Here is a 14,730-nt window from a genome sequence, read left to right on the forward strand (position 1 = left end):
GAAGAAGGCAAAATAGCCAGTTGCTCTGTTGATGTCAGAATGGCCAGGCTTCTTCAAGCGGATAACACGCCATGTCACAAATCAAAAGCTCAAATAATCTCAAACTGGTTTCTTGAACATGACAACGAGTTCACTGAGCTCAAACGACCTCAATAGTCACCAGATCTAAATCCAATAGAGCACCTTTGGGATGTGGGGGAACAGGAGATTTGCATCACGGCTGTGCAGCTGACAAATTTGCAGCAGCTGTGTGATGTCATCATGTCAACGTGGACCAAAATCTCTGAGGAATGTTTTCCAGCACCGTGTTGAATCTGCGCCATGAAGAATTAAAGTCACTCTGAAGAACAAAAGCTGGTCCAACCTGGCACTAGCAAGGTGAACCTAATAAAGTGGCTAGTATTTGTTCTGCTATGCACACAAGAAATCCACTAAATTACAGAGTGAAGTGGAAAATGTTTGTTTACAGGAAATAACAAAATTCTGCTTTTTCTGTCCTGTTCTTTTTTGGTCTTGTGAAATATTTGGTCAAAGCTTTCTAATAACTAATTTAAGACTTAAACATCTATTGAAGTTCTCAGACTTAGTAGAAATTCCTGTTTTCAAATTCATGAAATAGAAATTAACAGTGAATTAACATTTGGAAAATGCCTCGCTTTTTCTATTTGCCGCAGATATTACATTTACTTCCCTTCACTTGTTATTATGAGGGAGGATTATCATGAGAAACAGTGTTCCTTAGAAAGCTCAGTGTAGGAATTACCTTTATTAGAGGAGTTCTCCCTCCTCACATGCACACATCGATTAACACCTCCCTCAGAATCTCTCTGCCTCAGGGGCTCTTTTAACTCTCACACTATCAAGGTAGGCAGATGTGGCCCATAAAAACCTTCCCCTGGCGATCTACCATGGGAGACACATTAATGCAATGAGCTTCTTTTGGGTGACACAAGAATGAAATGAGGACAGTCATTAGTCAGTTAATATTAACAGATATAATCACTTCATCATGAACGGCACTCCAGTCAGACCTTTAAAGACTTTTCTCGCTCCCCGTGCAACATCTGCACATTTTAAAACATTTATTTGACCTTTGTTTTATTAATCCTCTTTGGTGTGGGGAATATTCTTGTGCACAGTGCAGCTGAATGTCCCATGAAGGTTGCAAGCCCATTGCAGAGCGAATACTATAATTAGAAGCATACCATAATGTCTTTCGCAACTCTTACAATGCACAGACACAAACACGGTATAACTGTTGCCTTGAGATTATATTATGGTTCTCCATATGTTTTCAGTACAACTGGGAGCATTGACTAACAATTTTTGTTGCAGTTAATTAAAGGAAGGATTTAACATACTGGGAAGGACAGGTTTCAGTTTATAGTTGGATGACAAAAATTCAGTTGCAGCTGAAAAGTGAATCCATTATAGTAAGTGTGTCAGACTGATGCTGGCTATAGGAGAGAGAATCTGCATATATTCACATATTAAATGAGCTGCTTTGATACACTTACAGCCTGTTTTAAAGAAAAGCAGTTTTGGCTTGTATAGCAAATATTACTCTTCATAATAAGAGTATGGAAAGGGTTGAATTTTTATAACTAAAGTAAAATGTTATAACTGGGTCATTCCATCTCAGATGGACTATGCCTTCTGCTCAGCTGTCTTCAATTTGCATCAAAGTTTTATGATAGAAAATCTGAGTGTTTATATGAATACTGTGATATTGTAGCTTCATATATCATATAGGTAATTATCTCATAACCTTTTAAAGATAAGAGTCTGAAGTGTTCAGTGCTCTTTTTTATCATCAAAATGAATCAGAATCTGTAATTTGGGATTAATACATTAAAAGAATTCTGAGTATTAGCTAATTAAAATATTTTAAAAAATTCAATCAGTGTTGGAAAGTGTGTTGTTGAGCACTCACTAAGACTTTGCATTGGGAATATATATACATACATATATACATATGGTATATTGTTGAATTACGCAATACTGCAAAAAAAAATTCAAGCATTCAACTTTTATCCTGGAGCAAGTATGATCACAAAAAAGTTGTAGCACAAAAACAAAGATATCAGTAGATTTTCCTGTACAAACAGAACACGGCGTTTCCAGATGGTAGTATGATTATAACTCAGAAGATAACTTTTTTTTCATTTTCAAGTCCTGGATCACTCCAATCTCAAATCATCAAATTTTTAGAATAAATCTTCACATTGCAAAAAATAACTACTGACAATTTATGAATAGTATATAATTATATTTCACAATAATGCTAAAATAAAACAATATTTTTCAAAGAAATTTTATTTTCATTTAAATTTTGAGCAAATATTACAAAGCTGGACCACAAAAACAAAAATATTAGTAAATCATCTGACCCAAATAGAACAAGAATTCTGGGATTTTCTCAAATTATAACTCAGAAACAATTTTGTGAAACGTCCATATTTTTAATTTTTAAGACCTACATACCCATCTACTTAACATTTTGAGACCTACTGTGCGGTAAGAGTCTGATAATTCAAGCTCAGATATGCTAAGAGGTAATATATAAATATATATATATATATATATATATATTACAAAATTATTTTCTCAGTTTTAACTGGAGTTGTTATAACAATATGTGAAAAACTGGCCTGAAAATAAGTCAAGTAACCGTTTTTGTTTTTGTTCTGTTTATTTATTTTCTAATATATATGTGAAAAGTGTTTGACATATAAAGCTAAAATGTTGCAGTAAAATCTCACAGTAATCATTATATATGTTTGAAAATATGCTGATATTTAATAAAAAAAAATACTTTCTACCTTTATGAAAACAGTTAGAAACTCCAGAATTTTGTTCTATAATTGTCTTTTGCAATGTAAAGTTTTTTATTACTGTGTACTCAAATATGGGAAGTTAAAGTATTGAAGTTGAATGATTTTTTTCCATATTTTAATTAGCCAGTACTGAGACTTTTTTTTATGTACCTGCCCCAAATTATAGCTCCACATTCATTCTGATGAAGAAAAAAAAAGAGTCGTGAAAATGTTAAGCTTTTATCTTTATTTGATTTGCGGCATGGTGGCATGGTGGTTAGCACTGTTGCCTCGCAGCAAGAAAGTCCTGAGTTCAATTCCATCGGGCCGGCATCTTTTTGTATGGAGTTTGCATGTTCTCCCCGTGGGTTCTCTCCAGGTACTCCAGCTTCCTCCCACACACCAAAGACATGCACTTAGTGGGGATAGGTTAATTGGAAACTCTAAATTGCCCATAGGTGTGAATGTGAGTGCCAATGGTTGTCTGTCTCTATGTGTTAGCCCTGCGACAGACTGCCGACCTGTCCAGGGTGTACCCTCCCTCTCGCCCTAAGACAGCTGGGATAGGCTCCAGCCCCCCTGCGACCCTGAAAAGGATAAACGGAAGCCGATGGATGGATGTTTCGCGATAGTCATGTTCAAACATTGCCTGAAAGTGGACGAACTATTTTTCAATTATATGTTGAAAAATATATTTGATATATTAAGCTAAAATTTAACTTCACTCATAATATATGTTCAAACTTTGGACCATAAATTTTTTTACACAAATTAGAAATGGTCAAGCAAATTGGCTGATTTGAATGGAAAAACCCAACTATTTTATAACTCACCTGTTGGATTTGAATGTTTAAAGTTTGGACTGTAACCACCTTGACTGAAAGCTGTGCTGACAGAGGAAGGTGTTGCAGTCGCCGTCTACTAGACTAATTCTTGTCATTCAACCATGTTAGTCATGTTAATGGCTTTTGGAACATTTATGATGGATTTATTTGAAAAATGAGGTGCTATGCTATGAGGTACAGCCTATTCAGGAAGGGCTTCTTTGGTTTGAGAAACAGCTAATATATTGATGTCAGGAAAAAAAAAGTTAAAGTGGGTTTAATAGAGCTTTTCACAACTCTAAACAAAAGAAAATGAAGTTCCTTTTTTGGGATTAACAGTAGGGCTAAAGAAGTCGCAGGTTTCACAAGTGCTGGAAAAATTCCTCTGAGATTTGTGTCCACGTTGGCATGATAGCATCACACTGTTGCTTCAAATTTGTTAGTTGCACATGCATGATGTCAACCTCCTGTTCCAACACATCCCAAATGTGCTCTGTTGGATTGGGATCTGTGGAGGCCATTTCAGTACAGTGAACTCATCGTCATGTTCAAGAAACCAATTTGATTTCAAACGATTATCCTGATACACAATGCATCAACAAGGATGGATCCAGGCTTTCGTGTTGTTTGTAAATGCATCGTAGCCTCAGTTTCCTCTTCTTACCTGATAGGAGTGGTACCAGACGTGGTCTTCTGCTTGGGCTTCAAAATTTGACATATTGTGCCAGAGATTTTCTTCTGCATACCATAATTGGAACAAGTAGTTATTTGACGTACTGCTGCCTTCCTATCAGTTCGAAGCAGTCTAGCCATTCTCCTCTGACTGCTGATATCAATATCAATTTCCACCCAGAGACCTGCTGCTCACTGGACATTCAGCCCATTTTCTGTAAATCCTAAACATGCTTGCACATAAAAAGGCACTAGCAACCATTTCATGTTTAAAGTCACTTAAATTGACTTTCTTGCCCATTCTTATGCTCAGTTTGAACTTCAGCAGGTGATCCTGACCAGTTGCTCCAGTGTGATTGGCTGATTGGATATTTGTATTAACAAGCACTTCCGAAAGTCAACCTTATCAAGTAGCCAATGAGTATAGACTGGAAATGAGTAATACAGGTACAGAAAGTCACCTTTACTTTTTTGTTTAGGCCTTAAAACACAAAGAAAAGTGGGAAAACAGCAAATTCTGGTTTACAGGCTTATGTGTGTGTGGTTTTAGAAACAAACTGCAGGAGGAAATCATATTTCTTGTTGGTTCCATTAAGGCTTGGTGGCTCTTTCAGGTCACAACAGACACGTTCATATTTAACACCAACAAGGTCCTGTGAAATTAAAATGAACAGATGAAAATATGCAGAAAGTTCATCACAGAGCAGACGAGACTGCGTGCCTCTGCTCTTGTGGTGGCCATTTCTGCATCAGCCTTACTGCAAAGAATCACATCTTGTGTTTTCAGGAGTTGTCACCATAAAAGCTTCTGTGTTCTTGCTGGTCAGGACATCTTTCACAGGAACAACCACTACAAATAATTCATGATTGTTTCTTTCAGGGGAAAGAGGGAGGGGTGGCTGGGTTAGGTGGGGGTGTAGGGGGGTAACAGAGTGCACCGTGCATCCACCAAGATGCACAGCTGACGGGTGCTAATGTGAGTTACTTACATAATCCCATTTCTAGAGAGTCACAAAAATCCTGACCTCTGGTAAATCTCTCTCCACACTGGGGGAAGAGAGAGAGGAAAGCCAGCTATTTGCCTTTTGAATGGCCACTCTGCAAAACCTCTGTCCTACTGAGTAAATTTTTCTGTTAATCCACCCATCCATGTAAAACATCTACTCCGATCTGAAAGCTGGAGGTGAGGGTGAGAAGGATGCACCTCCCTCTGCCTGATTCAAGCATGTATTCACCTACAGGTGTCCCCTTTACTTCCAAAGTACAACTATATATATTTTCTTCATAAAAGGTCATATTTTCTCCTTTTTTTCTCCACTTAACTGAACCTGCTGTTTTTATAAACTATTCAACAGCCCCCCATCAAATTTTGCTTCAGAGTATTTTAACCTAAAGATTTTGTTGGGTACTGATCACCAAAGATAAAGCTTATGTCTACACACACGTAGAAACAGCTGCACCACCCACAGTTATCCAAACACACTCCCTAATCCCAGAAGGGAAAAAAAGACTTTGGAAGACATCCAGATGTAGTGTAGTAGTAAGGTGGGTTATTTTGTGGATCCTCGAGATCTCTCTGGTGGGAAAAATTCAGTGCTTCACTTTTCCGGTCCCTCTACATCCGGGGTTTAGTCTGTTCTCTTTGTGTTTGCCTTACCCCTCGACACCTGAAATGATCCCGCTCAGATGGGAATGTGCGTCAGCTTGTCTCTGTCGGTCCTGTCCTCGGTGTCCGTGACTTGTTCCGACCTCGTCCCTCTGTGATAAAACACAGTCACCGTAGTGTTCCCGCTGTCCTCACTTCCCCTCGTGTTCGTCGCGCAAGAGACGTCCAGCCTCACCTTCGTTGGGCTTTCTCGCTTGGAGTTTCCCGCCTGGTTACTCGCCATTACCGTCTCCACCGCGGCGCTCACCGCGGCCAAAAAGCCGCGTCCCCGGCAGTGCAACAGGCGCAGGAAAGCGTCTCTGAAGTCCGCGTTGAACGCATATATGACCGGGTTTAGAGACGAATTGCTCCAGCCGATCCACACAAAGACATCAAAAGTTTTCTCGCTAACGCAGTAAGGGCCGCGTTGGGCCGCCGGAGCAGCTGGTCCGGGACAGAAAGGCAGAGCGCAGTTGAGGATAAAGAAAGGCAGCCAGCAGCAGACGAACACGCCCATTATGATGCTCAGAGTTTTGAGCACTTTTGTCTCTTTTCTGATGGAGACTTTGAGCTCGCAGTGTGACTGATTAGAGGGCTGGCAGTCCGGATGTAGACTGATGTGAGACTGAGACGAGCGGGTGCTCATTTCTGTGCACAGGTGCGAAATCAGTTCAGGAACGTCCGAGCGGCAACTCTGCGCGTGCTCAGCAGCCCGCTCCAAGGAGGATATCATGCGGATCTGCATTTGGGCTATCCGGTAGATGCGTGTGTATGTCACAATCATGATAGCGACCGGAATGTAGAAGCTGATGAGGGAGGAGGAGATGGCATATGTGCGGCTGAGGCTTGAGTCACAGCTGCCATCGTCAATACTATTACTGTAGTGCGCCAGATTCTCCCCGGTTGGGTCACCGATCTCCGCCCGGTGCCAGTTTAGCTGCACGGGAACGAAGGATATGACCACAGACACTGTCCAGGTCACACCGATGATGACGGATGCCACCCTCCTATTCATACTCCTCTCATAGCGAAACGGGTTGGAGATGGCCCAGTATCGGTCCACACTAATGACGCACAGGTTTAGGATGGAGGCCGTTGAACACATGATGTCGCAGGCCAGCCAGGTTTTACAGAAGCCCCCGAACGGCCAGAAACCGGCCACTTCGGCCACCGCTTTCCACGGCATCACCAGCACGGCCACCAGGAGGTCCGACAGAGCCAGCGACACGATGAAGACGTTGGTTACTTTTGCGCGCAGGTGCCGATAGCGATAAACGGCCGCGCACACCGTGAAGTTACCTAAAAGTGTCCAAATGATGAGCAGCGCCAGAACACAGCCCGTCAAGACGCGGTGCGCCGGTAACCCTTCCCGGCTCCCGGCTCCTACCAGCGCCAAGCCGGTTGTATTATTCATCGCCTCGTCCTGCGCTCGGCCACATGTCGAAGTGAAAGTGCGAGAATCCTCGCCACTAACAAAACAAGAGTCTTAATAGTCACCCACAGTGGCGACTGAGCGTCCTGCTCCACTCGGGCTGCTCTGAGCTTCTGCTCTGAGCGCACAGCAGACTGACTGGGGACCTGATGCACCACCAGCTGGTGCTCACTGCTGACAGCACAGCTCTCAGACGCGCAGAGCTGAGAGAAGTTTGCCACCTGAGAAAAGCAGAAATCATGTCGAGCCATTTTTAATTTTCTCTGTGAACAGTTTCATTCTGCATTACTGTTTGAGATTAATCCTTTCCCGGTTTTTGTCTCTCTTTCTCTCTCTTATTATCCTCATCTCAGGACTCTTACCATCAGTGGAGACGTTGCTGTAACTAAATGAAAGCAGGAGGATTCAACACAAACACACAAAAGACTTTCCTTTACAGATGTTCCCATTAATTTAGGCCAGTTTTTCAGTTCATAGAGATTACAGCCAGAAATGCTGAAACTAAAAGCCCCCCATAGAGTTTTATTATTAATTTTTTTGTGTGTGTGTTTCATGCATTTGAATCAGGATATTAGGTTTGGTTTTCTTTGTTTTTTTCCTCACAGACATATTCAGTGTCTCTAATATTTATTTATAACAGTGTCTTGAATATTTATGTATGACAGTATCTTTTCTCCTCACAGGGAGTCAAGCTCTCATCAGCATTATCACTTTGTTTCTCAGGCCTTGAATTCCAGTGTAGGGGGGTCACAGGTACCTAAAAAATATCAACAGACATTGACACTCACGTGGCCTGGGATGCTGAACACTAACATTACAACCGGCTGTGGAGACACCTTTGTTCATTGTGCAGATTCCTGGTTTTCATTGTAGTTTAACTCTATCTATATGAATCTAAACATATGTGACCACTCCAGGCTTTTAGCAAGATGCTCACATACAAGGAATACATGGCTTTTTGGTTTATTATCTAAATATATTTGTCAAGATAGTCTATGTGGCAGGCAGAGTGTGGACCCAAATGCAGGACATAGAAACAGTCCTTAACTCCAAAAAGTTTTATTGCTTTGTATTTTAGTATTCTCACAAAAACCAAAATACAAAAGCCAAGACAGTGCTGGAATCAAAAATGCAGAACACTCAGGAACTAAGGGAAAACACAAAACACGGGAGCACAAAACTAGAGAGGAGGCTCAGAAAATAAATACACAAAAGGTGGGAGCACAGCTGGAACTAAAGTTAAACTAAACCCTTAACTAAACTTAACTAAAATCTAAAATATGACACAAAAGTTACCGAAACAAAACTGGAAGTAACTAAAACAGGGGACAGCTAAGACAGAGCCGGAGACTTCACAAGGTATGGGAAACACACAGCAGGCAGAATAAACTGAAATGGAATATAAGCAAACTATAGCCAAAAATTAAAAATATAGCCTGAGGATGTAAACAAACATACCATAATATCTGCAATCCATTAATTAAAAAGGAGTCCATAACACACAACGTTGCATCAAAAGACCCAGGACCATGACAACGTCTCTTCATCTGGTTTCTCTCAAAAATATTTGCATGTTTTCAAAATAGTAAAGTCAGTCACATCATTTGTAGTGTTTATTTTCCCCCAATCATCCAGTATCCAAACAATCATGTCCTTAATCCCATTATATTGTTTTATCAGCTAATCATTATTTTCACATAATTTCTGTAAATCCATGCTTTGGTCAAGGACACAGGAGAATTATTGCAGTATCAAATTATTCGATTTCACAACAATAGTTTGACTTTCTGCTCAAAAAGAGGCTTTGACTGACCAGGAGACAGCTGGCCTGTATTCAAAGGTAACAAAATCAGTCTAGGCTAACACCTACAAAATCCAATTTGTCACATTTTCAGTCCTTATAATAAGTTAACAGACTGCTGGCTGTTACTTACGATGATGGTGATATGGTGTTTTTTTAATATTAACTCTCAGAGATTCAAACTGTATTCCCTTATGTTTTGTTTTACCCTGTATTCATGCACTGTGTTGTACTGTTTTTTTCTCTCCTCTCAGGGAGCCGTGTTCTCCTCAGCATCATCACCTTGTTTCTCAGTGACTCAGAGCAGACATGTTTCAACTAAGGCCTTCATCCCACCGTAGGCATCACAGCTGGCTGCAGAACGTCCATCTTAAAAGTATGCACAGCCATTCCAACTTACACGCCCAGGGATGTGCACTAACATTATTACAGGCTGTCACTGTGGAGAAGCTGGGGTTGGCATCCAAGGAGGAAACGACCTCAAAATCTCCACAGATATTTAGCAGGATATAGCTAGCTATCTCTCTAAAGATTTGCATGTTCTCAAAACACTAAAGTCAGTCAGTATTTCGTGTGGCTGTGGCTCAGGAGGTAGAGCATGTCACTTGCTAATTGCAAAGTTGGTGGTTCGACCCCCGTCTGCTCCAGTCTACATGCCAAATATCCAGCCACATGGAGAAGGAGACTAGAGGCCAAGATCAAGGTAGCACGGAGGGAAGTTAGCCAACTATTGGAGCTGCAGAAAGGTGCGATGAAGAAGGTGCCTAAGAAATACAGAAAGCTGTCCATACCTGAGGCCGTGGACACTGCCAAGGAAAGACTTGAAGAAGTACACCAGAGAGATAAAAGGCAGGAGAACCCTCCTCAGTGGCAGGGAAACAATATGAGAACAGGAACACCAAGGCTGGAGACAGAGCATTACTGGAAGAGCATATGGGAGAAGGACATAACCCATAACAGCAATGTTATCAGTGGGTAGTGGATCTAAGAGCAGACCACAGCAACCTCCCTGAACAAGGTCCAGTGACAATCACAGTGGCAGACCTCTATTTAGTGTTCTCTAGACAAGATCAACAGGACCCTAAGAGCCTTCATCATGAACTCAATGGGGATGTGGCGAACAACACTAAAAACCAACTTCAAACCCATAACACAAGTCATACTCAAGTGCGGGATCTATCAAGGAGATGCTCTGTCCCCATTGCTCTTCTTCATAAGCTTGAACCCCCCCCCCCCAGTGGGATCATTGACAAGACTGACTAAGGATACCGACTACAGAAAGAAGCAATCGTCAGCCACCTCATCTACATGGATGACATCAAGCTGTATGCCAGGAGCGAATGAGACAATAATTCACTGATCTACACTACAAGGATCTAGAGCAACTTCATCGGAATGTCATTCAGATTGGAGAAGTATAGACGGACGGCAACAAAGAGAGGGAAGGTAGTCAGAACTGATGGGTAACCAACCGGACATTTTAGTGGTGGACAAGCAGAGGAAGACAGCCTTAGTGATAGATGTAGCTATACCGAATGACAGTAACATCAGGAAGAAGGAACACGAGAAGCTGGAGAAGTGCCAAGGACTGTGGAGGGTGAAGGTAACAGTGGTCCCTGTGGTAATCGGAGCACTAGGTGCGGTGACTCCCAAACTAGGCGAGTGACTCCAGCAGATCCAGGAACAAGATCTGAGATCTCTGTCCAGAAGAGCACAGTCCCAGAAACAGCAAAGATACTGCGCAGGACCCTCAAGCTGCCAGGCCTCTGGTAGAGAACCCAAACTTGAAGTATATATATATATATGACATACATACACATTTCTTCAGAAGACTTTGACATATACTTCTTTTCTGGAGACTTAATCTAACCCAAACTCAGACTACTACTTTACTCACTTTACTTTCAGGTGAACACTGAAACGAAGTCTGAGAACAAGTGTTCAGCTGAAATAAAGTAATTTACATTACTGGAATTCATATTTTGTCTCCAAAACAGAGTTAGGTCAAGACTGTATAAACAGAATAATGGTCTGTTCCCACAACATCAGTAATACAAGTGCACTCAAACACAGACACACACAGACGCACAGGGCAGTGGATAAAAGCAGAGTTTTTGGCTGGGAACAGAAGCAGATGGCACAGTTGAAGTCACAACATCGGTAATGATGCTGAAATAGCACTCAAGCAATATTTGATCTTTATTAATGGCAATGGGATTTTATTTGAAAAAAGGTTTAAATGATAGAGATAGAGATAGCAGCACAAAGCAGGGGGCGTGGAGGTGATCATCAGATTATGTCTGTCACTGTTGAGATTTTGTACTTTTCTGTGCTTTTGGCAGGGTAAGACATACAAAGGAATTAGGTCTCTTTGTTGAAATGAAAGTGTTTACACATGGGCATTAACTCCCTTTTGGAGGTAATGGTCAAATCAAAGAAGACAGTTTAAAGATCACAGCATATTAGACCTACAACTGTGACAAGTAATTATTGTGCCAGCAAACACATGAATGAAAAACATTTAACACAAAATGTTAGTGCTGTTATTGTACACAGTGGTGAGTTCCAGCATTCACAAAGCTGCACTCAGTCTCATCTCTTGTCACTCACAAATGTCCCTGTGCTGTCTCTCTGCAGAGATCCTAACACTTACTGTCAAACTGCTTTTTCATCTTTGGGATTTCCTTGTCGCACTTTTCTCTTCACAGGTTGTCCTCCAGTTGTCTCTTGGGGCTTTCTTTACTAACTTTTTGTTGCTCAAACTTTATTTTGATGGGTTTTACTTCATCCTCCAAGGCCTCAGTTCTCAGCTTCTCCATCCTCTGCTTTTCCATCAGCATGTCCATTTCTTTGTGAATTTTCGTCCTCTGATCTGTGAGTCCATCATCCATTTGCTTTTTTTCCCCTCTTCTCCTCTGAACTCTGGACGAATGAATTTAAGTGTCTGCAAAGAAACTCTTGTCACATCTTCCCTTTTGTATTTCCTGAACTTCCCCTTCAGTATTTTTGTTTTTTTTACTTTAATCTTTTAGATCATCTCCTCCATTGATTTTATCCCTTTCTCTTTCTACTCCACCTGCTCCTCAAGCATTTTGGTAACTTTGTGTCTTATCAGTCAAGTCTTACTCAGAACTTCAGTCAACTGCATCTCTTGTATCTTCTCCTTTCTGTCATTTTCCTCAGGCTCTCCCCTATAATCCTCCCCTTTTCTCTTACCAGTTTCTCCTTCCTCTGATTTTTGCTGAACCATCTCTAAATTTCTCTCATAGCACTAATTTGATACATTCTGCTGCTCCTCCTTCTCATTCAATAGCCACTTCTCCATCTGTAGGTGATGAGCTATATCTTCATCCATTTTCTGGCAATTTCCTGTGATTTTGTGCTTTTTTTTAATTACCTTGCATCATAATATCCACCAAGCAAAAGGATTTGCAGCACCTGTTCTTTGCTACTACAGTACTTTCCATCTCTTGTGGCCAGCAGCTCAGACAGACTCCAGCTCCCACCTGTCACACCCCATTCGTGGATGTGCACCACCAAGAAATGTCTATTAGTTCTTCCTCACTTCCACTTTTTCTCCTATCTAGGAAGTAGAGGAAGCTAATACCTTTCTTCTTCCACTTTCTTCTTCACTTTTTGTGGACAAGGAAGGAAAAAGCAAAGTGCAAAACTGATGAATGACATGAATTATTGTTTATCCTCATTATTCTCCCAAAACACTGTAGTTCTGTAGATATCTCAGTAGGTATGTCAGACCATATGGCACATCAACCCCCTCTGGACTCTAACCATCATTATTGCTTTTTTTCTCATGATTGAAGTAAGTTTGTATATCCGAAGCACTCGGCTCAGCAGGTCTCTGCTCTGAGAAAACACAATCCAGAAAGAAGCAGTCTGATAATGCAGATACAAGCAGTTTGTGAAGAAGTTGGGAGGAGAGTTTTCAACAGGATAGTAATGTGATATTTATTTATGTATTTGTCATTTAGGCACCAGGGATCAAAAATGAGTTGTTCTTCTGTCCTTGTTGAGGTCAAACAATCCAAAGAAACAGACTGAAGCAGACACATCTGCAGAGGAATGTCTAAAAATGTTTGCAGTAACTTTGTGTTACATCTCTTGGCTAGAGGAAATTATCAGCTAAATGCTGTCCTTTGTGCTGCTTTCATAGCACGCTGCTAACTGTAGGCTAACACAGTATTTCTTTTTCCAAACTCCACTAGATGGAAGCAAAGATTAGTTCTTCTCATAAGAGCCTGACAGCGAGGTCTTTGTGACAGCAATGACAAGATTATGCAACAACTGATTGTTTTTTAAAAAATACTGCAGAAAGAAAATCATTTAGTCGGCTATGAAGGAATTTATTTGGTGTCTGAAAATGGGAAGAGAAATAATAATGAACTTCAATTTGAGACTGCAATAAACTTTATTACTTCCTATTAGTAATATTTCCTTCCCATTCGAAAAAGATCATAAAGAAAAATGTGCTTTTTTGTTTGTTTGTTTGTTTTGTTTTTTTATTTAGGAACACGTGGCCAACATGTGAAAGTCTATAAGACTCCAAGGATTTCCCTCCCCGGACGTTCACCCACTGTGAGACCAGTCGTGTAGGATCATGCTGCAGGCAGTATTACATTCACCACTGTGTCTCCAGACTCTATCAAGTATGTCACATGTGCTCAGTGTGAACCTGCTGACATCTGTGAAGGGGGCAGGCACAAGAGTTGGACCTGCTTGTTCTGGTGTTCTCTGGTGAATGCTGGTTGATCTGCATGGTGCTCGGCTGTGACCACAGCTCCCACTAAAGGACACTGAGCCCTCGCGCCAGGCTCAGGACTCAGGACTCAGTTTCTTACAGTTTGATCAGAAACATGCAAATGGGTAACCTGCTGGAGGTAATTTTGTTGGGCTCTGGCAGTGCTCCTTCTGTTCCTGCTCCGCAAAGGAGCAAAAACCATTCCTGGTCCGAGTTCTGGTAATCCACACCATCCATACCATCTCATGCCACCCACAGTAACAAGGACATGAGCATATATAAATGAATGTTTAGAGGTTCATTGTTTCGAATTTACTTTACAGGTTTTACTTTATGTCATATGTTTTATATGTTTGTCTACATGATTTAAATGTGTGCTGACTTATAGAAAATGTGCTGCTCATACATTAATTTATGATCTATCCTTTGTTTTTACCTCTTGCACTGTTAAGTATCTATGGGACACTTGGTTATACAAGTTCATTCATTAATTCATTCAGTAAGTAACTGAATCGTCTCTAATTTGACCTAATCTGCCCTCTAGAGCCTCTTTTCTGAATTGAAACATTTAAATAAAATAAACCAGGTTCATTCAGTTGCCTGCCCTCTACAGTCCAAACAAACTGCTAATCATCATAAACAGGTGAGGGGAAATGACTGTCTGTGATATAGATAAGATACAATATTAAGTTAATAAACTGCATTTTATACAAAAAAGGACAATAAGAAGGGGACAGTATTGACACACACACACACACCAAATAAGATTTAAACCACCACAAAC

At 40.9% G+C, this 14,730-nt stretch overlaps 1 protein-coding gene across 1 annotated transcript; it reads right to left on the reverse strand.

Annotated features, from left to right (window-relative positions):
* Positions 1–4,754: 4,754 nt before the first annotated feature.
* On the reverse strand, positions 4,755–7,392 carry LOC116311111 (D(1A) dopamine receptor-like). The gene has a single exon (XM_031728139.2). It carries the CDS (start codon positions 7,369–7,371, stop codon positions 5,995–5,997), a length of 1,377 nt encoding a protein of 458 aa, XP_031583999.1. The 5' UTR covers positions 7,372–7,392; the 3' UTR covers positions 4,755–5,994.
* Positions 7,393–14,730: the final 7,338 nt, after the last annotated feature.

Source organism: Oreochromis aureus, linkage group 6 (assembly GCF_013358895.1).
Source record: "Oreochromis aureus strain Israel breed Guangdong linkage group 6, ZZ_aureus, whole genome shotgun sequence".
Lineage (NCBI taxonomy): Eukaryota > Metazoa > Chordata > Actinopteri > Cichliformes > Cichlidae > Oreochromis > Oreochromis aureus.